Raw genomic sequence first — 23402 nt, forward strand, 5'->3', positions numbered from 1 at the left:
CCCTGTGCAGCTGAGGATGGGGACCAGAAGCCTGAAAATAGCCCAGCAAAGCGTGCCTGTTGTATGGAATGAGAGGTACTTGCCAATTTTTAATCACTGAGCTTAGTGACTGGCATGACAACATTTTTCTGATGGGGAAATTATTTACAGACAGTTGGAAGGTCAGGAGGCTGGCTGGAACAGTGGCAAAATTCAAGTAAGCCTTTCAGTGAACCAGGTCTCTCAGGTACCTGCCTGAGGGCCCATTGGGAACATGCAGTATATCCTAGGTGCAGAAGCCACCTTTCTGTATGTTTCAACCTAAAAAATTACCCTATAATTATGAAGGGCAATGGTAGGAAGGATTCTGCTTTGAGTCTAAGCTGGGCTGTGGGACACGGAGCAAGCCATATCGTGGCCTGTTACAGTGGTTTGCTTGATTTTATTTATTTATTTATTTATTTATCAGACACTTGCCAATATTGCTATTAAAAGTAGCAAAAAAAAAAAAAAGAAAAAGAAAAAAAAAAAACTGACAAATCCCTAAGCAATAAATTAGAATATTAGTTTAGTATTTCTGCTGCCAGATAGTCACGCAGTCCCTGGAGTTACTGCACAAGGTTTAAAGTGTCGAGAGAGGAAGAGGAATTCCAAATATGTTTTTTTCATATTCGGATAACCTTTGAATCTAAGCTCTAATAAAGCTTTTCACCAAAATGAGATGTTAATTACTCAACACTTTCTTCAGACTCTTTTGTTAAACATTTAATTCTGCAGGAAGGCACCCAAAACTGCACTGTTTGTGCTACTCTGTTTCTGTGGAAACTCTGTACTGGAGTGGAATAGGAAAAACAGGGGAGAAGAGGAGAATGGTAGTGCTTTTGGCTGAAGTCCTGTTGGCCAGTCCTGGCTTCAGCTGGGATAAGTCAGACAAGCAAGCCCTCAATGCTAAAGCCCAGCCAGTTCTCTTTCCTCCTCCCCCTAACTGGTGCTGAGGGAGGAGTCCTGCTCACAGGCACCATTCAAAAAGTGCTCACTAAAGCAATTTATGTGTGTTTTCCCCTGATTTTTGCCCACACTAAACAGATTGTATTTACAGATTTTTCAGGCAACAAGGATTTGAGTCGGTCAGTAACATTAGTCAGTAGCTACCTGCAGTGGTGGAGCAAGCTTTGCTCTGAAAAGAGCCTTCCATTGACAGACATGTTGCACAGTCTTCTAAAAAGCACCACTGTATCCTTGGAAAGACACTCTCCTCTTCCAAGACTGAAAAGACACTTTTTTTTTTTTTCACTTTCATTCAGAGGCTTCCAAAATACGCATGTTTTTGATGAATTGCCAAGACAGACAGACAGCCCTGACTAATAAACTCAGCTCTTTATTTTCTCTTCCCTGATAGCTGCTTCACTGACAGTCATATTGCTTCCTCCTGGAGTAAGATGCCTTTCTTAAAGCTAATATGTGAATTAGTAAAATAATGTATTGTGAATTTTTTTCTGTTGTTACCATAATCAACACTTGCCTTCTACCTGTGGATGTAGGCCAGGGTAAAAAATATACCGTGGTAAAGTTGTGATTGATGGCTTTATACTCTAGAAGCAGGTGGGAGGGAAGTCTATTTCTACTGCTTACACCCAGAAAATGACTGGCCTGTCCTTGCAGTCTGAGGCTCCAGGTTGGAGGGCCAGGGCATTTTGCTGTCTAGCCTCAGTGCATGCACGATGCCACAGAGGACCAAAAGGAAATGTGCAGCAAGCATTACATCCAATGTTCAGCAGAGACTTCTAAATTGCTGCAGAAAAAGAGGAGGGGAGAGAAAAAGTAGCTTGAAAGAATGGAGATTATAGAGGAAAAGCACCTAAGGAAATGGCATTATCTTTTCAAATTCAGGTATAAGCGTGACCTAAGAATTTCAACAGTTTCTTACAGGTCAAAGCTGAAGGGAAGAGCCAAAACCATAGTGATGTTAGCCATGCGTATTCATGCCTCTTTATGGAGTGAAGAACACCTGCTTCTTGCTCTGCTGCTGCTTCAGCCTCTTGGGAAGACAATGAAATATCTTCAAGCCTTTCTGTAATCTGTTCTGTGCACTGAGTTGCAAGCCACATGTGGAGAAAGCTAACCAGAACAATTCAGGGAACCCTGCAGCCCTTCCCCATTGTATGCCTGTAGCGTGTTGCGCTGTGCATGGAAGAAGCAGGAAGGGAAAAGAGAGAAAAGCAGAAAAGCAGAGAGCTGATACCAGGCACTCGTGCTGCCTTCATTCTTTTGTGTATTAATGTTTTCAGGAACTACAGCTGAGTTGCAGTTGAACCTAACTTTTAAGGTTTGTTTGGTTTGTAAGCTGCTCTACATTTTTAGAAGTGCTTCTTGTTTCCAGTTGGCAGGCCTGGCTGCACTCCTCCGTAGGTTATTCAGGCTTTGAGGTTGACAGCTTAAGAAATATCTGTTTGTTGAAGGGCTTATTGCTGCTCACCCATTTGTAATGAATAGGAAGTGCAGGCCACACAAAGACATTATTGATACTGACAGAACATGTGAGAAACACAATGCACTGAAACAACACTCTATTAACCCAAGTTACCTAGCGCAGAAAATGATCACATTTATATCAATATATGCTTTAGGAGACAAATTAGCCTTTTATTCACTGTAATCCATAAAATTCATCAGGCACAAAACAGAAGGCATTAATCAGCAGCTATTTGGCTCTACACTCCTCCCTACAATAGGGTCTGGAACTGCCCTTCACAAATTGAGAAAATGTGAAAAAAATCTCTCCAACACTGCATGCAAGTCCCATTCTTTGACAGTCATGATACCCATACTAAGTAAACAACCTCCACAGTAACACTGTGGCTCATCACTGAACTGTAAGATCACACAGGGGCCATAGTAGCCAGTTTCCACACAGTGACCTTCCTACTTCTGAAGACACACTCTTTCCTACTAGAGTAGACTAGTAGACACTCTTTCCTACTAGGGTAGACTGTTCTTCACATAGGTCCATTAAGTTTTGGAACCGTTGTTAGCCATCACTGGTCTGTATACAAAAGTTCTACTCATCTTCTTGCTCTTAGTTTTCCTACTACAGAAGCACAGTTGAGGATAGAGCAGCAATTGGAACATGATTCTCTTGGACCAATGCATTACATCTCCAAGTAACACGTTCGCTCTCACTCATAACTATATAGTCTAATAAACCACAAAGGTTTCTTCCTGTATCTTAAAGCCTCCTCCTACACAGCTGCTCAATCATATACTCACTTAGGATACAATCAGAAGAGGTCCCTCCAAAGGAAGATTCCATACGAAGTCTGTATTTCCATAAAATGCACTTACCGATGTATGGGCAACAGCTGCATCCTCTAGCAGCTTACAGTACTTGCCTTTGATATGATACTGAGAAAAAACAAATACTCTACAACACACTGCAGGCAGATTTTTAGAAGCGTTCTGCCCTGGGGAGTTCAAGGAAAACTCAATCAGTTCCTGGTAGGTTAAGGGAACCAGCTCACAGTGCTGCACACAAGTTAAAAGAAATTAGGTGCTGGTGATAGGATTTCTCATAATTTTTACCAAAACTGCAGACATGACAAGGGCAAGCCACATGACTTGGGCTCCAGGATACCAACATGCTCAGAGACAGCCTTACTTTAAGAATACTTTATGTATTTTAAGAATACCCACAAAGACCTGTTATTATTTGACAGGTACATTGGCAACAATGTGAACAGAATTTAGACATTGGGAAGAGTGCAGGCCAACTAGTCTGAAAAAAACTAACTGGGAAGAATTGAACAAGGTGCAAATGAGAAAGTATTACCTTACATTTATTACCCTGTAATTTCTCTTGCATCACTCAATAAGGATCAAGGTTTAAGGCTCAATACTCATTTTAAAAATACTCCTATTTATAAGTCATGATACGATCATAAGCTGAAAAGAAATCTGATAACATTTGAACCAACTTCCTTCTGATTACTCAAACTTATCAAATTTGGAAACCAGAACTCCTGATGTGCAAAACCTTATTTTCTCAAGTTTGAAAAAGATACAGAAATCCCAGGGCGGTGTACAGATTACATGATCATGTATACCAGCTTCTTCTAATTCTAAATATTCATTCACCTGCAACGGGTACATTTTTAAGAAAAGACTTAGAAACCCCTGTCTGAAGTTCCATTTTGAAATGATTTGGCAATTAAGGTACAGACAGGTTCCATTCAAAAGGGCTAAGCAAGTGCTGGCCTTATCAAACCACTGCTTTGTTTCATAAGTAGAAAAAATAATGAAAATTGCTTTTTGTTAAACCAATATCCCATGTCCCCAACATCTTCCTACTGTTATGTCACCAAAATATTCTCCCAGTCTTCCTTACCTCCTGCACTTCCTGCCAATACTCAGCTCTCTTCTATATTTCAGATGCCCCACCACAATCTCGCAATATTCCAAGCTCATTTGTACATCCTAGACACAATCTTTGCTCTTTGCTTACCCTTTTTCTACGTGTTGCCTGGACCACAGTAGCAGAATGGGCTTCAGTCACTGGTGAGGATGCAGCAGCTCCTGCCAAATAGGCTCCTGTGTTCTCCTTCCTTTCCTCTCCTGGGAACATTGTTAGTGTCTAATCTTGGTATCTTCGTAGAAACTTGGAAAATTCCAACTTTCTCCGGATTCATTTGAAATTGGACGAAGTCAAAAATTATCAGATGGAGACTAACCCTTCATAGAAATGTTGGTTTTTTAGAAAAAAAAAACAAAGGTAAGGAAAGATTCATGCAATCCTAAGGGGGGGAAATAAAAGGAGTAAAATAGTAATTAGAGTAGCTTTTGGGATGACTCAGATAATTTAATTAGTTTAGAGTATTGGATTTCTTGCACTCAGTACAAATAAATAAATTTCAACTTCAGAAAAACAAAACAAAACAAAAAAACACCACATAAGATTATAATTTAGAAGGAGGTTAAATGAGTTATGAAATGAATAAGTTATTCAGAGTTAAAACTTTAAGCACTTATCTTCAAGCATGTGACATTTGCAAAAGTTCTGGTGCTAGCATTTGCTGGCATTTCCAAACGACTGTGTTGGGAGCTGGAGTACGCATGCAGGGGAGAGCAATTGGCCATATACTTCTGTTTAGGTTCAATATCTTTGGGCATACAAAAGGATGATTTTCCAATCTAATTAAATTCTGTTTGAATAAAAAAACTGTGGCTGAGTGTCTGAGTTGGCTAACTGAGGAAATCAATGATACGCTGCTTCAAGAAAAACATGGAAAGAGGCTGAAATGTCTGTGCTGGGGAGGCATGATTAAGCAGTGTGGTTAAACTAGGAGAAAATCATATTTTACACACACAGTAAACAACTAATTATTTGTCTAATGTAATCTAAACGTTCTCGAGTCCTGCCTAAAGTGCAGAAGAGTTGTGCTGCACAATATGCCCTGCCCCTGGTCCTGCAGTTCTTTGGATAGGAACTGGGACCAGAGCGTGGGACAGCTGCTGCCTGGCCTCATGCCTGCTGCTCGTTCCACCCATCAAAACCAGGTGGTGAAGGCTGAGCATGGCTGGATTGCATTTCGGTGTAGCTGTGGGATCTGGGTCCTGAATTTCAGATCTAATCGGTGGTCTGCTGGCCTAGGAACCCACAATGTCTCACTTCATGGAGGACTGCATGGACACAGAACCAGTTCTCTGCTCTGCAGGTCCTGTGTAACTGCAGTTTGTGCTAACAAATTTAAGACAACTTTAACTAGCTAGCTTTGGTTTCTCCAGCAGTGTATCCTGCTAATTTTCTAGTTTATTAAATCACTAATTCATAATTTAGCCCGCAGTAGCCACAGGACACCAGTAACTGGCTGCTGCTATGAGCCAAGATGGGTCATTAGAAGCTACCAAAAACCTGCTTACGCACCTCGTACTTGTACCTTTGTCTGCAGTGGGCATCTCAAAAATTATATTTGGGAACTCATGTTTGGCCCTGATGACAGAAAAGTAAAATTACTAGGCTATGATGAAAAGCTGGACAATTTCTTCTGAGTTACAAAAGGTCACACAAGGCTGCTGAGGTATGAAAATAGGACGGAAAAGGAAATGTGAGCTACGCTTTCATACCTTGTGGTCTCTTCCTGAAGAAGTCAGGTTAGGAAATGTTCTTGAAGTCCTCTGAGTCTAGTCCTATCATCATAGCCAAGGGGATAAATTAAAGGTAAGTTTTGCCCGCTTGATATCCATCCCATCTATTTTGCAATGTGAACGTGGCTGATGGCACGTGCGCTCAGGTATTACTCCAGGGACCCCCACACTTCAAGGCAAGCTCTATTTTTACCTGCTTACTTCTTCATTTTCCATTTACCTCCTTAATATGAGGGACCATACAGCAGTTTAAGTCCCTGTCTTCACATGAGTTGCTGAGTTTCTGTACAGCTATTTCAATCAAGCAATGCAAAACGATACTCGCAGGGACAGCTGTGTTCCAGCACTGTGAGCCAACTGGAGACTTGCACAACCCTCAGGTAGTCCTGTGGGGTGAGCACAGCAAAGCAGGTCATTTGGGATGGCACACACTTACAGATGATTACTTGTAAATTTGAGGAGGAAAAGATCAAGCAGGGAGTAATTCAGTGCCAGGGCAAGAAAATTAGAAGCTGCAAATGCATCTGCTGGCACAATCAGACTGGGCAGCTTTTGAGGCAGAACGGTTCGTCTCAGATTTTAGATTGGGGCAAAAAGGGCTGTACTGCAGGAAAGGCCAGCAGCAGAGGTAGCGAAGTGGTAACCTCAGAGCAGCCAAATGGACAGAGAATCTGTGCTGTGACCATGGATTTATCAGAGGATGGACTCAAGTAGAAAGAGAACTGATGACAGTGCCACCAGGTAAAAGGTTTGTTCTTTTTTATGGGTAGAAAAAAGCATAGCCAGTGCAGGTATTATTGTTGGGGTGGGGGGATAGAAGTTGGTATAGTATGGCCTTCCTTTCACCAAGGACAGAAGTGGCATCACTTCTCTCTCTCCTTTTTCCCCTTGGGCCCCTTATTCTATGTGGGTATGTGCACATAAATCCCAACTGGGGAAAATTTACCAATGCAATTAACGATTTACTCTAGCAAGGGTTTAACTGATAACTATTAAACTTATTCAAAGCTGGGATTAGAAGGCTTAGCAAGAACCAGGGGCATATCTTTTTTATCTGTAACAGCTAAATTCTGTGAGCAGAGCACTACACTTGTACTAGCATTGAAGCACTGTTGCAGGGAGCAGGCATGACAAGTCCCACGTGTATTAAGTGAAGAAGGCATTTTGTGCTTGCTGTGCTTGGTCTTCTGTCACTTTTAGTTCACAGCATGCTTTCCAGCCAAAAAAGATAAGAAGCACATTTATTTTTAGCTAGCCTTGGCATCCCAATTCAGTATCCTGTTAATGTTCACCTGCATATTTTCCATGTTGCTGCTTGAAGAGTCTTGCAAATGATTAAAATATGAGAAAATCATGGTGGTCAGCAAAACTGCTGGAGAGAGCTCTCTTCCAGTGTGTGCTCTACAGCTTATTAGCTCTTTCCATTCAGTGCCTTGCTAATTGGGCACCAGATTATAATAGCCTTCTACCAGATGCTGGGAAAAATTGTTCCTTCTTCCAGTCTGGGACCTCCAGCTGATTAATATGTTCTCATGGCACTGCTGCTTGAAACCCTAGCTGGTAAGCATCCCTTTCATCCCTTGTTGAGGGACTGGGACCATCCTCCCAGTCATCACAATTTCTGTGTAAGAATACATTAATATGAAATACTGTAGGCTCTGTAGACTGGCAGCATGGAGTAGAACTGTTTCTAAGCAGAAGAGAGAGATGAAATGAAGGCATACTAAGCACATAAAATATTAATTTAAGGCTTAGTATGATACAAATCATTACAGGGGTGTTTTTTTTTGTTGTTGTTGTTTTGTTTTGTTTTGTTTTTTTCCTTCTTTCTGTGGGAAAAATTAGATACATATTTGGTGAAAATGACCGTGATCCAGAAAAAACACTTAACAAACAAACAAAATCAAGAAAATAATGATTCAGGGATAACCTGCTGCAAATAAGCTTTGGATACAGGTCTAACATGAATTTACTACTGAAAAAGGAACTAGGAAGAAAGAAGAAATGGTTGCCAATAATTTAAAGAACAACTGGGAAGCTGGAGAACACAAGTTACAAAATCAAGTATTGTTCTTTGAGTTGTGTTTTCCCTCATGCCCAGTAAGCTGCAGAGCAGATGTTTACCAGACTGTATGTAATATACAAGGGACACGCATTCACAGCAGCAGTATCCTGGGCTACATGAGGCAAAGTGTTGCCAGCAGGTGGAGGGAGGTGATCCTTCCACTCAGCCCTGGTGAGGCTGTGTCCAGTTCTGGGCCCCCAAGTGCAGGATTGATGTGGGCATAGTGGAAGGAGCCCAATGGAGGGCTACCAAGGTGGTGGGACTGGAGCACCTCTCCTCTGAGGGGAGGCTGGGGGAGCTGGCACTCAGCCTGCAGAAGATCAGGGGACCTCAGCAGCGTCTATAGATGTAGTCCTGTAGGCTGTGGGGTCTCCTCCTTGGAGACTTTCAGAAGCCACCTGGACGTGGTCCTGGGCAGCCTGCTCTGGGTGTCCCTGCTTGGGCAGGGGTGGGAGCAGCGGGCTCCAGAGGGCCCTGCCAGCCTCAGCTGTCTGTGATTCTGTTATCTTCAACTGCCTAAGGAATTTCAGAGTTAAGAGGAGGATAGCCCACCACAAATTCCTAAAGTGAAGACCACTCAGACAGATGTACTTTTTTACATGGGGACCAGGCTGGCTCTAGAAAAAAGGGGAATGCTATGCTGGCAATGCAGATTCCCATTGCCATTCAGATTACTGTTAATTTCACCACAAATAGGATTCTTGAATATTTTCCTTATTTGCAGGTAGATTCCCAATTCTATTTCACACAGTGCTTTAGTTTATAATTGAATTATTGACCTTGAACTATGTATTATTTGGGGAAAGAAAGAAGAGCCAGGGGAGCCTTATCTGAAGTTTTGAACAGGTCAGACAAAGATGATATAACCAGAAGAGTAATTAGATAAATCAGTGTGTGGACAAAACCATTAAAAACATTATATTTGCACTTGGGTTCCACGCTACAGTTCAGAGGAAGAGATGGAAAAGGCACCCTCTGTTCTCCTGGAAATCCAGGAGGCATGCTCTGAGCACACACACTGGATTTAGCAGCTTATTGAATTCCCAGTAGCATTTTTGTACCTAGTGTTTGTGCCATAGTCCTTTAGTTTTGTTCATGGTTCTGAGCATTTTGTGCATATCTCTCAGAGCTACTCTCTATCAGGGCAGCCCACCTGGTAAAGTCGTGAGTGCTTGGTAATGTGGGTAAAAATCCTGATACTGAGAAGTTACTTTAGATGGATGGACGTATTGTGGGAATGTAGTTTTATAGTGTAGTGATTTTAAAGGCCTGGCTTGAGTAAATAATGCAATTAATGCATACTCTTTAGTGACAATATTTACATTCTTAAAGTTTACTATAAAGTTTTGCAGCTCTGAAGGTGCAAACATGAATATTTCCCACCACAGTCATTTATGTGACTACAATGAACAGCAAAGTGGGTGTAAAACATGATTAAATCAAAACCGAAAAATCAAGCCCACTGAATTCATTTCTAACAATGCACAAGGCGCATTGCACTGGATTAGTTCTCTGTGCTTTGAATGAAAACATAGCTGACTGTTTAGAATATTTTCACTGTTATTTGATGTTATGCATCTTATAGTAGGAGCACGGGGAATTTCGAGTGCCTAGAGGTGGATAATCAGTCTTTATTCAGTTCTTTGAAACTAACAAAGTTTATTCATGAGTGTCCTTTGTGAAGGCTGGAAAGAAATACTGCTTAGCTAACAAGCCGAGCCAGTTCTCTTTTAATGATTAGCTGTGACATTTTCTACTTTAAAAAATTCATGTTGCTGTTTTATATGGTATAGATATGGCACAGGCGTATCCAGATAGAATGAAACTGCATGGTTAGTTCACAGATGTTACGAACCAAGCTGTTAATGCTAACGACCATTGAAGCTGGCTGACATTTCACTTTGTAAGATCCTGTTACTGCTAACTTTGTAAAATTTTAATCATATGGGATGAAATATCCCATACCGAGTAATGAAATAATTCATACATTTTGAAGAGGGATGTTTTGATCATACTAAAAGAATCCTGAGATACCTCTTTGAAATGCCCCTCTAGCGCAGTAGTTCCTTGACTACTTTATATGTAATCAAGCCTAATTAAGCAAAAGCAGCTCTATTCTGTGCTTTAATGGTAAACAGTAGTGTACTGTAGCCACTGATGCATGTTGCCTATGTAACTGAGCCATCATTTACCAAATGGTTGCCTCCTACAAAACAGGACAAGTTTATTGTGCTGTCTGGATGAAGTTCTCAAACCGTGCCCAGATAAACCAGTTTGGCCAGTGCTTCTTTACTGGCCACTCCACTAACTCCACTAACAGGAGTTTATTTCAGAGTGCATGGAAACCTGAAACTTCATAAGGGAGCCCTGGTCCTTGCTGAGGTGCAGCACAACAGGGCAGTGGTTATTCATCACCCAGAGAGGTATTGGTAAGGGCACTGGAGCTATGTCACACTGAAGGAATTGTTGAGGAAAGGACACCTGGGGCACTGCTGACATAACGTGGCATCATCATGGCATCATCCTACTGGTGTCTGTTTTTTTGAGGGCTGAGAAAACATCCTATATCAAGTAAAAGTACAGAGGAGGTTGTGGGGAAGAAAGAGGCTTTATTCTTCAAGAAAAAATGAGTCAATTGCTTCCTCTTACACTGAGCTCACAGGCTGTGCCTTGTTGTTTCCATTGTGACTACTGTTTGTGTAGTCCAAGCCAACAGAAGAGGAAACTGGGTAAGCCCACATCTGATTTCTAATGAATTCTTGTCCCACTGGTTGACGATCCCTAACTCTGAGTAGGGAGATTTCTGAGCTAAGACTTCTTAGAAGAAGGCCTTAATACCAAAGATGTGGCTTTGCAAGAACTGATGAAAATCTCCTCAAATGGGGCCAGATTATGAGGCTTTGTAGAATGGTATTCTGCACATGTTGGATAGTGACATGTTAGACTTTAATACTTAAGTCTCTGAGTATTCCACGCTCACGTAGCAGAGAAATCTCTCACAGGCATGACCAGACTGCATAGCTGCCATTCAGAGCGAAAGAGTAGGCATGAGCCCAAACCACAGCTGCATCACTGTTGAGGAACTTTCCCTATAATTGCTTGTGATGTGTTTGGTCAGGAATCTGGGAGCAGTCACTCATCTTCTGGTGATCCTCTCGTCCCTTGCTGACATGTAATCGGCATGAAGGAAGAACCCAACTGATTAAAACAGAGACAAAAAAGGTAATAGATTGGAACAAGAAGATGAGGGAGGTTGAAATGAGAAGGGCAAGCTGGGTAAAGAGCTGGGAAACAGGAGGAGAGGGGGATAATGATGACATTTAAGACAGGACACAGGAGGAAGTTTAACTGAGTGTTCAGGAGCCTGCTGGAAGTAAAGGAGAAAGGAAAGACTCGGTGAGTGATTCCAGAAATCTGGGTACTTCAACACTAGATTGACTAAACACAGAAGAAATGTTATCATAAAAACATTGCCACAGTCTATTTTAATCCTCTTTCAGGTCTGAGTTAAGTCATGCCAGTTCATGCCCTATTTTACACTAGTACAATGCATATCTGGGTTGATGCAGCTATTTCTAGGCACAGGTAAGTTTTTAATTTTATGTCAAATTGGTGTTAAGCCAGTCTGCTTTGAACTTGGTGTCTTTCTTCTTTTATTATTAATCCCAATGTACTTGATAAACAAGAATTCTCTACCAATGTTAACTCTGTGCTGCTGGCATACACTATACCATTTTGTAGATGAAGATGAAATCGGATGAGTCATGTAATTTGCTTTAGGAAGAACACAATGAATCAGTGAATGAGCCAGGAATGTGAATTCAGGAATTTCTGACCTCCTGTTTTGTTTGTTTTGTTTTGTTTTCTGGAAATTCCAACTCTTGCTTCCTGCTATATTTTTCTCCAGTTATGTTTCCAAGATAACAGTTCTGCTTTCCTTGTTTAATGTGTTCATTGCTCCTCCTGTTAACTGGAGTTACACTCACGCTGTGATGAGCCAACAGTCCTCCTGCCTTTAAAAACAAACACACTTTATTAGTTGCTGTTGGTAAATACTTCCTATCTTTGTCTCTGTTTCTCAAAACTAAGCAGAGAATTGTTCTCTTTGCTTTGTTTAAATCCTAGAGGGAGAAAAAAAAACAGTGCGTTGGCAGCCAGAAAATTCTTTAAGTGAACAAGAGGACAGACTCATTGTTAGTATGCACACACTAGTGCATCATACTTAAAGAAATGTGGAATGGGGGTGGGAACTGACGGAACAAGAGACAAACATGAAAGGCGAGAGGATGAGAAGGCTGGACTTGCATATTAATAAGAACTCTCCACCACCCAACGTTTTTTTTTTCTCCCTTTGCCTTATGCGATATTTCTTGTCTGTTCCATTCTGTGCAAAAGCAGCATGCAATTAGCTAATACCCGAATTTCTGAGAAAGTGCAATTCAGAGAGCACACTACCACACACTGGGAAACATAACGCTGAAAGGAATTGGTACAGAAATTAGGGCGAAAGCTTCCAACATCTCTCTGCTCAGGGAAGAGTTGTGAATTATTCTCAGAAAGCAGACTATCATGCTTACAGGATTGCTGCTAGATTACTTCTTATTCTGTACAAACATATTTCATTCATGTCTGAAAAGTTAATGTCTTCTTGTGTAAGTGGGATATTTCAAAGACGGGTGGAAAGAAAAGAAACCAAACATCTGTGGGGTTTCAGATGTCTGGTCTGAACAACATTATAAAGAAGTAAAATATCATCCCATAATTTGTTATTTTCTCCTTTCCCTCCCCTGATGTTTGCACCCGTGATCACCTAAATCTGATGTTACTCCTTTCTGTGAAGGTCATATTACCTAAATCTCACAGTGCCCTTCCCCACTGTGAATGAGGTCTGCGGTAATCCTTGTAATAGAACAGGCACCTGTTCCCGTATTATGTTCAAAGAGAGGCAGCCAGAAACAGTTGCATTCTGACCTAGTCCACTGTTCTTTATGTTGTTCATTGATTTTTGCAAACATCTTCTTTTGCTTTCTGGTCTTCTCTCTTTATTCATCATCTATTTTTGTAAAAGGTAAAGGTTGCATACAATAAGACATACTGAAATTAGGATGAAGAATTTCACTGAAATGAACGGATTCAAAAAGACATAGTCCGGGCAATCCAAGTGCCATGAATTATTTCTTCAATTTTCTGTATATATATATATATATATATATTTAATCTTCACTTACAGCTTGGGTTCTCATGGAGTTAGATTCTCAAGAGTCTGAGAAATACATTTTTTTTTTTTTTCCTGAAATACATTTAGCCTCTATTTACCTTAATTTACTCTTCAGTTTAGTTAATTGCACATGGTAATCCTCTCTATACATACATAGAGTCTCAGTTCACTTTTTTCACTTCTTCATGAGCATTATCCAAGCAGCTTTTCAGGAAAAAAAAAAATCACAACAAAAATCAGGAATACGTGTTCATTGAATACAGAGACATTGACTGGGTGGAATATACTCACCTGGTACTAACATAACTCCTTCTCTGTTCACTAATAAATTGTTCCCAAGCCTGATTATGTTGCTGACATTATGCTCATGAGGAAAATTCCTTCCTGATGTCAGATTTGGTGAATTTGTAACCCTGCTGATGTAAGCAAAGTTCACAGTTACCTAAGACCCAATTTTCCAATCAGTTCTACATATAAATCTCCCACTGAAGTAAATAGAATTGCACATGAGTAGCTGAAAAGATGTTTGGGGCCCTAATATGATTTTTGCTCTACAGCCAAACCTAAAAGATAACTTTAAGCCAGCACTGCCACTGAAAATAAATAATAAAAAAAGAATAGTCTCACCATTTCTCCATCATCAGCTGCTTGTTTCTACCATTGTCTGTACAGGCACAGGCATTCATGCAAAGGCACAACTGAACCAATGAAATTAAAATTAGCCTAAAACCAAAGGGTAGATATGTAATTTTCTTTCTTACATCCAACTATTCTTAATTTTCATGTATCTATAATTTCTAAGAAGAAAGACTTCAACATTCCAGTACAGCCATCTGTTGGCTGATCCATCACGCTGAACTATCACTAAAAGACTAACCACAAAAAGGCAGATGCATAACATACCAGCATGGATTATTATTTTTTTTTCCGTCTTCCTTTATTATGGAGGATGGAAAACAGAAAATGTGTTGATTTAGAAATGCAGCTGTGGTGCCTCATGTTGGCAGAGAAGAGCTGGAGTTCAGAAACTTCATGGCTCCATTGTTTTCTGTTCACCAGGCTCCCTAGCCAGATGAAAATGTATTACACATTGTGGTATGTCCTCTCTGAGCTGTCTAGCTTTGTATTTCTGTTCCTGTCCCATTTCCAAGCTGAACTAACCACAACTACGGATTCAATTTTCTGTCTAGCTGAAATCTCTACGATCCAATTACTTAAGACTAGTGATTATTGCTTCTCTTCACTCTCACAAGACCTTGACCACAGCTCTCTTTAGATCTTCATCCTTGTGCATTCTTTGGCTTGCCATTTAGGGAGGCAGTTCTGCCTTGAAATTTAGTGACCGTCCGCTGTTATCTTTCATTATTATGCCTTTGAATTCCAGTCCCATGCGCAGATAAAAGAGAGGTGAGACAAGCCTCACACTCACACTGGAGTTCTCGGTCTGACCCAGATCATGTTCAGCATCAAGCATAATTAGAAATTGTGAGTACACGAAATTTCAAAGTCAGAACAAGTGTCAAAAATCGAGGCGTGCTATGCGCAGCAGAAATAGATGACAGCTTTCAACAGGTCAGAACTAGGCCATATCCAAATAGCATCCGGCTTCGTGGGCACCGTGACGCCATGTTACTGTCGTAGTCTGCGGGAAGAAAAAAACTTGTAGAGCTGTCAGTCGTGGCAAATAACTTAGTGAGAATCAGAATTAAGGAAATCTAATTTCCCTGGATTTGTGTCATGAGGTTAATTGCTTCTGGCACCTGACCCCGCAGTTCCCGATAAGCTGAGGCTGACCTAGCCCCGGGCGGCTGCTGGGGAGGCACAGGGGCACTTCCAGGGCTGCTGGGCTCCTCTCATCCTTCCCTTGCCATGACCCTAAGCATGGAGCAGCACAGGGACGATGAGGGTGGTGTTTGGGTGGCTTCACTCGGCTACTAGCTGAACAACCCCCTCAGGGACACCCAAGGGCGGACCCTTGGAGGTGGCTGCTGGTGGAGGGCAGAGCTGCCTCTCTCTGAGCTCAGGGAGCCCTGCACATCTCCATCCCTTCCCCAAAATCTCTCAGAACCGTGTGCTTGGGGATCTGTGGCACGAGCGCCAGATTTCACACAAATACTTAGGTGGTGCTTGGGGATATGTGGTGCTTGGGGACACGGTTACTGGGTGATTGTGGTGGTAGGGGCGGTTGTGTCAGATGATACTGGAGGTCTTTATTCATAATTCTACGAAATAATTCTTTATTAGAACAAACTGCCACAAAGTTTCCAGCATCCCAGCGCGGGGCGCACCCCCAAATAACGACAGTAACTCATCAACACCAAGCGAAGCAGAGCCCAGCCGCTGCCACCCAGGGGCCGCCCCTCGCCTCGCCTCGCCTCAGGTGCGCTCCCGCCGCCACCTGCCGCCGCCCCGCCCCCGCCTTTCCGGCCCCGGCCCCGCCGCCAGCCCGCCCGCGCCTGCGCACTGGGGGCCGGCACCGAGCGGGGCGGGGCGGGGCCGCTGCTGCCGGCCGGTGCCCGGCGCGGGGACGCGGCAGGGGCAGGGCAGGGCCGGGCAGGGCAGGGCCGGGCAGGGCGCGGCGCTGAGGACCCGGGTTCGAGTCCGGCCGGAGCGTGCGGCGCGGGGCGATGAACTCGCGCAAAGGTAGCGCGGCGGGAGAGCGGTTTTTGGGGCCGGGGGGGTGTCTGGCAAGGCAGGGCAGCCCCAGCCGCTGTGCTTAACGCCGTCTCCCGGTTCTTCTCTCCTCGCGCAGTGCTGGCCCTGCAGGCCCGCAGGCGGCGGCCCAAGCAGCCGGCGGCGGCGGGCAGGAGGGAGAAGCCGCCCCACAAGAAGTGAGTACGGGACCCCCCCCCCCAGCTCCTCGCCTCCTTCCCCCGCGTTCGGCTGCGCCCCGTAACGGCCCCCGCGGCTCCTCCTCGGCCCCAGCCCCTCGGCGGCTCCGGGCCCGGCCTGTCCTTGTCGCCGCCGCCTCCTCCTGGCCCTTTCCGAGCCCCCCCCCCGGCCGTGCCCTTCCCCCGTGTGCCGCCATCTGCCCCTGCCCGCCCCTGCCCTCGCCCCGGCCGCGTTTTATGTTATTGAGGCGCCTGTGGCGGGTGCTGGCAGAGATCGTGATGTTTTACCCTCCTGGCTTCGCGTTCCCCGTCTGTTCTCACTCTCTCACACCCGTTTTTAAGCTCACGCCCGTCTCCGTCGTGCTCCCGCTCGGGCGCCTCTTTCCTCGGAGCCCCTCCTGGGATGAGGCGGCGTTGGAGTTTTCCCCGGTTTAGTTTCGCTCCTCGCAGCCTTTCGTGCTTCTTGAGCTGTTTGGTTCACGGAGACCTTACCGGTGGCTTGGGACGCGTGACAGCCTCCTGGCTTTGTGTTGTCCCTTGGGGGCCCTACTTGGCTCTGCCCCGCGCTCCCCTCCTCCTGCTTGCCCTGTCCTAGGACCAGGGGAGCTGGATGTAACCATGAGCATGTCTGTGTGATGGGGTAAAGGTTTGGCTACGTGTTACAGAAAATAACATAGCTGGATGTAACCGATGGGCACGTGTATGTGATGGGGTAAAGGTATGGCTACGTGTTATAGAAAGTAATTCAAGTGTAAGGTCCTTTTCTTTTTGATTTCTATAGGAAGAAATAATAACCTCCACCTGATCCCGGTATTCATTTACTTTTTTTAGTTACCATAAGTGAGCTTTCTTCTTGTGAGACAGGTGAAACCAGCGCAGGATGAAGTTCTGTGGTAGTGGTCGTCAGGCTGTAATGTGGTCTGCACCCTGTTCTGCTGCTCTTTCCTCCAGTGTCATACAGATGCCACGTTACGCTGCTGGTGGCGTGAAGTTGGAATTATTGCAGTGGAAATAAATCTTGGGCACAATATACACAATGCGATTGGGTTGGTTCTATTGTTTCCCGAAACCTTTCTGAAAGTCAGTTTGTAACATTACGTGGTTTGGTTTTACCACTTTGAAAACAGAAATGTGTCAAACTTTACAGGAACTCTAGGTTCGTATAAAAACCTGTAGGGTTTTGTAGCTTTCATAGAGTCTTAACCAGCAGATTATTAATAACTTTTTGGTCTAGTTAGATCATAGTGTTTAATGATTACTGTTACATTTTTTTAAACCAGGGCTGCAGTGGGATGTCTTGCTGAATGAGTCTGTCAAAAGTTTCCTTTCAGTAAGCACAGAGCTGGTACTCTTTATGTTTGAAGAAACTGGCCACTGTTCAGTCAGGGTGCTCAGTCAGGAGCTGGCCACTCGCCCATACTGAGTCGGCATTTCCAGATGCAGTGGCCCAATCTGTTCAGTTGCCTCGGGAAACGGTGGTTTTGCTGTGGTAGACATCGGAGCCATCATTTCTTTTCTGCTGTGTTTGCTTTCTTTTCTCTCAAACCACATGTGTGGTATTGAGACCTCCTACTCCGTTTTATGCTTCTTGGGAAACTCCTTGCAAGATTTCAAGTCTCTCTGTATGTAGTGCAATACATGGTTTAGGCCCCCACCGTAAAGTGAACGTTATTTCAGAAAAGAAATCTCATCAGAAGTGTCTGTTTTATCCAGTTCTTAGCCTTTTTTTTTATTCCAGCTGTTACAGCATATACGAGTGTGTTAGAGCTCTACAGTGATTGTGGTGCGCATCACGTGAATGAAAATGCGGATATCTGGGGGGCACAAATTCTGTAACGTAACTTCCAAGTAGTGAATTACTTAATTGTGACTCAGTTTTGAATCCAAAGCTGCTTTTTTTTTTTTTTTTTTTTTTTAATGCTCTTCTCTGTTGGGTTGTAGCTTTATAGAGCAACTTCCATTGTTGCTGGTAACAATGTGCTTCAAAGGAGCTGCAGGATTCCTCTCCTAGAATTGGCTAGGAGAGCTACATCGCATTGTAACTTACTTGCAGGCTTTTGTTTGAATAATATTAGGATGATGACACAAGAAGAAATTACAGTGCTCTTTGACGCTGAATAGCTTTTTGTCTGGTATGACCTTGATTGCCATGGAAGGCCGCGAGATCAATCCTGGGACTGCTCCGCATTGACCCCCTTAAGTCAGGAATGAGAACTGGTGGAGGTGAATACGGATTACTTTGGTAATAGGTGGGAAAAATAAGAAAGTAGAAGGTAAATGAATCATGTTCTGAAGCGAAAACACTTTGTCTTGGATTAAGACTATATCTAAAATTGTATGTAATAATAAAATATAGTTGGTACAGCCTCACTTCACATTCAGTCACCCAGACTGCTGAAAAAGAGTAATATCTCACTATTTAAAAATAATGGTTAGCATTTGCTTCTGGTAATAATAGATGGACTCTGATGCAGCGTGTGCAAACAGTTTATGTATTTTCTGAGTTAGGTAGAAGATTAATCAAAATGGTTAGTTCCGGTCCTCTGTGAATTATTTCTCCTTAGAAGTGAGATCTGCATTGAGAGAGGTCTGTGAAGTAGCATTTTCAATAGATGCCCATGCCTGTGTTTGGAGGTAAACTCGCTTACAGATAGACAAGTGTGTTTGCTATCCTTTATTTAGCACTGGTAGTGCCTCGGCGCCTGTAAGAGGTGCCCTGAGGTACGTCTTAAGTTTTGCATTCATCAGAGTGATAAGCTCTTTTTAGTCAGACTGGTATTGGCTTCAGCTAGAACAAATCTCTGTCTTGGATTGTTTTTATTTTGCTCGACTCTGTGTAAATGAATGTGACAGAAGCCATATGCAATAAGATGTTTGTGTATTAAACGTTTAAAGTAAACTTCTGTCCAAAGTTAAAAGACAGTTTTTTGCATGTAGAAAGATCCAGATGATAACGTGAAGCTTATGGATGTATGGAGAGAGGACTGATTCATGTGTTGAATATGTCAGTGCAAATCACAGAAAGTTTTAGGTTGGAAAAGACCTGTAAGATTACCAAACCTGGCCATCAAATGCTTAAATCAAGAGATTAAGATCACCTTTTCAGTTTTCTCATAGAGTGGATTTTTGGTTTCGTCTTCAGCAGTACTTCTGAACAGGTCATAATGACCATGTGATACTTCTTTGAAGTGGTGAGGGATACGTATCTTAGTGAACTTGGGAAGTGCCAGATTTCTCTACTGCATGCTTCCATATAACTAACTTCTTGGGGCCAAGTAGGTATTGCACAGCTATCAAGTTTTTTGGATATATGACATCATTGTTGTACCTTTGTGCCTGAAAATGATCCACTTTTGCTTGTCAATGTTTCTCTAGCACAGTGCTTCTCAACTTTCTCTTAATGAGAGTCCCTCTTTGAGGAGGGGAAAAAAAATACTCTCTTGCACACTGTTATGGTGACTGTCATTGGCTTAAATTATTTTTTGCTTGCAGAACTTTTGAAAACCCTCCAACCCTTTTCATTCACTTTTTTTTTTTTTTTCCCACAGGGGTGTGTATATGGGAAATGTGTTTTGTTTATTTGCTTTTTTCTATTTATATATCCTAGGCATTCATCCTATCCTAGAATGGATCAATTTAAGAAGTCCACTCTGTGTCGGATTGGATTATTTACTCAAAATGTGATTTTGATGGGATTGTTACCCTTGGCTCCTTTCTTGATAAACTTTTGTCTTCTTGCTACGAATATTTTAGTCAGAGCTTTATTTTCCTATTTCTGCCAATTTTTGTTAGGATTTCATTAAGCTGTGTGTACCACAAGGCTACAAGTGTTTATCTTGGTTATTTGCCCACTCAGTGTATGTAGGCTTCAGGTGCTTAACATCGTACCCTCTTAAAGAGTACAACATAGAGAAGGATTCAGCTGAGAGAAATGAAGTTGATTTTAGTAGCATAGAGATACTACTAACAATTATTTTGTAAAGAAGTAAATAATTGCATGTATTGATTACAGAAATTTAAGTAGGAGTTGTGACATGCTTGGGCTTGAATGTCTGAGTGAGTCTAGTGTTCACCTTTGTAATGTCATAATAAAACAGCTAGCAAAGACTTTTTTTTATGGAATCCAATAGAATCTAAAGCAAATTTCAGTGTAAAGCAGCACGTGTGTATTACTAGGTGTGTTCATTTTGACTTCTGACACCTTCTGGTGTCATCTAGGAAGAAAATGTCACATAGCTCTAATCAACCTGATTTCTGAAATGGAAATGATTTCAGAACTTCTAATATGCTGCTGAGGTCTCCTTGCAGATTTGTGCTGACAGTAGTTACTGACCGTGAACCCGTGGTTATTTTCCCTGAGCCCCTAGGTGAAGGCTGGGGGGAGCAGAGTGCCTCCCACTGTAAGTGAAGAGCAGGTTCGAGACCACCTGATGACACTGAACAGGTACAAGCCTGTGGGGCCTGATGCCATGCATCCAGGATCCTGAGGGAACGGGCTGATGGAGCTACAAGCCTCTCTCCATCATATTTAAGAAGTCCAGGTGAAGTCCCTGGTGATTGGAAAAAGGGAAACATCACTCCCATTTCTAAAAATGGTGGAAAGGAGGATCTGGGGGAACTACAGACTAGTGAGCCTCACCTCTGTGCCTGGAAAGATTGTGGAACAGATCCTCCTGGAAGCAATGCAGAGCACACGCAGGACAAGGAGGTGATCTGAGACAGCCAGCACAGCTTCACCAAGGGCAAATCCTGCCTGACCAACCTGGTGGCCTTCTGCGATGGAGTGACTGCATCAGTTGACAAGGGAAGAGCATCTACCTGGGCTTCTACAGGGCCTTTGACATTTGACACAGTCCCATGTGACGCCCTGATCTCCAAAATGCAGATGGATGGATTTGATGGGTAGACCATTTAGTGGGTAAGGAATTGGCTTGAAGGTTGCACCCAGAGCGTGGTGGTCAATGGCTCTGTGTCCAGGTGGAGGCTGGGACAAGCGCTGTACCTTGGGGGGAGCGACAGTTGCTCAGAGAGCAGCTTTTTGATCAGTCAGATCAGGACAAGGGGGAATGGCTTTAAACTAATCAAGAAGAGATTTAGGTTAGAGGTTAGGAGGAAATTACTCACTCTGAGGGTGGTGAGGCCCTGGCACCGGCTGCCCAGAGAAGCTGTGGATGCCCCATCCCTGGCAGTGCCCAAGACCAGGCTGGATGGGGCTTTGGGCAGCCTGGGCTGGTGGGAGGTGTCCCTGCCCATGGCAGGGGAGTGGAACTGGGTGATCCTTAAGGACACTTCCAACCCAAACCATTCTGTGATTGTCATATAAGCACATCTGTTATCAAAGAATTACCTGATCAGGAAAATCTGTCAAGATTCATTCCTTTTTGAACAGGCAGTGATTATAGAAACTATCCTGGCACTTTAATCTCATTTGTAATAACTCTCTTTGATGAAATAACATTGTATAACAGTCTTATTAAGGAAAATGAAGTTCAGTACAATACTCCTGAACAAGAGCGCGTTGGTCGGGGATGGAAAATGCCTACATTTTGTGTTTCAGATCATATTGAGATGAGCTGTTGGGCTGTTACTTAAGATAAAGGACAGGGCCGCTTGTTCTGCAGTGCATGTTTGTTTTGTTTAACTTGTTCTTCTCTAACTACGGAGCAGGATGGTAATAAATTCTGTGGACAAGGTCTGGGTGTGGAATTTGAAATATAAACATGTCTCTTTTCCTTTCGTTATCAAAATAAGGACAGACTGGAAGTTATTGGCTTCTTTTTTTTTTAAACTACAATTTGAAGATACATATTGGAAATCTTTACTGAATAAATTAGAATGTCAGACGGTATAATAAACTTGATTTGGTTTGACAAAAATAATGTGATTTGGCTCAGTGTTTAGTTTTGGATAGCCTGATTGAATTCACACGTGTTAACATGAAAGAAAGAATTCCTTTATTACTTGGCTCCTTGACCGTGTCCTAAATATCCTTCTTGACCATTATAAAGATTTAGTGTGTGGGGAGGGAAGAAAGGCTGGAGGGTGCACAAACAGTTCTTTTTGGTAGCTGTAGATTATCTGGACAAAGGACAGAAGTAAAACCTGGAAAGAAACCTGCTCTCACAGCTGTGCTAGATATCCAACTTTTTTGTTGCTGTCTTACAGTGTGACTCTTCTCAAAGCTAGTGTTCAGTCTCAAGCACTGTCTGTAGTGTTTTGTGTCGTGAAAGGAAATGTGCCTAGCAAAGTTAGGAATTCCATTAAAGCTGTAGAAGTGCGGGTTGATGAGAGCATTATATCAAAACATTGCATTGGACTGAACTGTCTCTGTTTCCTCGTGTAGAGAAGAACTGCTGGTCCTGCTGAGGAGCACACACGATACCTCGTTAGCTAAGTTTATTAGTTATCCTTAAGAGACTTAAGATTTTGTATTTAAAATCAGATTTTTGTTTTAAATTCCATTCCTGTTTTTCAAGGGTTGGACTCTTCGGTGTTGTCATCTTTCCACGGCAGAAGCTAGAGGCAGCGCGGACGACTTCTCCGTTAACTAATGAACTGTAGGGCAGTAGTGGAAGCCGCACATGCTCCTTGTAAGCACACGGCTATTTTGAGTGTGTTCACAGAGTGCCGACCTGTTTGTTTTCTTATGGTCTGTAATAAAAGAGTAAATCCATATCTCTACTGAAAATGAGAACGGTTCAATCTCTGGCTGTAATTGCTTAAGACGGACAATGAGCTTTAGGCAGTAAGCCTTATCTAGCTTCCTTTTCCTGCTTTGTCTTCTGAAAATATTACTACATTTTAATATCGTCTACTGTATGGTGTGTGTGTATGCTCACACACCCACACCCATATGTATGTACACACAACTTTTACATTCTATACATGTTATTGTTTTAATCCTTTGAAGGAAGCCTGGATCTAAATATGTGAGGAAGACTAGAAAGTTGATGTGTCAGGATATTACAGAACTATTTTAATGCTTTCTTGTGTGCATTTGTTGTGCTTAAACAAAATAATCATTTTGTACTATGGCCACTGTGACAGCTAAGTTGTGTTTTTAAGAGCAGCCTCTATCAGGGAGTTCCCATGCACGTAGGTGTTTGCTGGGTGGATTGTTAGCTGATCAAAGGCTACCTGGATACCTCTAAGGCTTCCTATAGAGAATGAC

The 23402-nt window shown here is 42.8% G+C and overlaps 1 protein-coding gene across 16 annotated transcripts in view; it reads left to right on the top strand.

Annotated features, from left to right (window-relative positions):
- Positions 1-7564: 7564 nt before the first annotated feature.
- Positions 7565-23402, top strand: part of SRPK2 (SRSF protein kinase 2) — a 149586-nt gene continuing 133748 nt past the window's right edge. For 3 of the 16 annotated variants that reach the window (XM_068669817.1, XM_068669819.1, XM_068669818.1), the window contains exons 1-3: positions 11715-11767; positions 15645-15780; positions 16153-16231. In XM_068669817.1, the coding sequence (XP_068525918.1) occupies positions 11730-11767; positions 15645-15780; positions 16153-16231 (253 nt within the window). In that variant the 5' untranslated portion in view covers positions 11715-11729. Of the gene's footprint in view, positions 7678-11387; positions 11405-11436; positions 11579-11682; positions 11768-15644; positions 15781-15864; positions 16044-16152; positions 16232-21105; positions 21150-23402 lie in introns of those variants that run through there. The other 13 variants (XM_068669831.1, XM_068669827.1, XM_068669822.1 and 10 more) reach the window with 11 other exon arrangements.

This window comes from Anas acuta, chromosome 1, assembly GCF_963932015.1.
Source record: "Anas acuta chromosome 1, bAnaAcu1.1, whole genome shotgun sequence".
Classification (NCBI taxonomy): domain Eukaryota; kingdom Metazoa; phylum Chordata; class Aves; order Anseriformes; family Anatidae; genus Anas; species Anas acuta.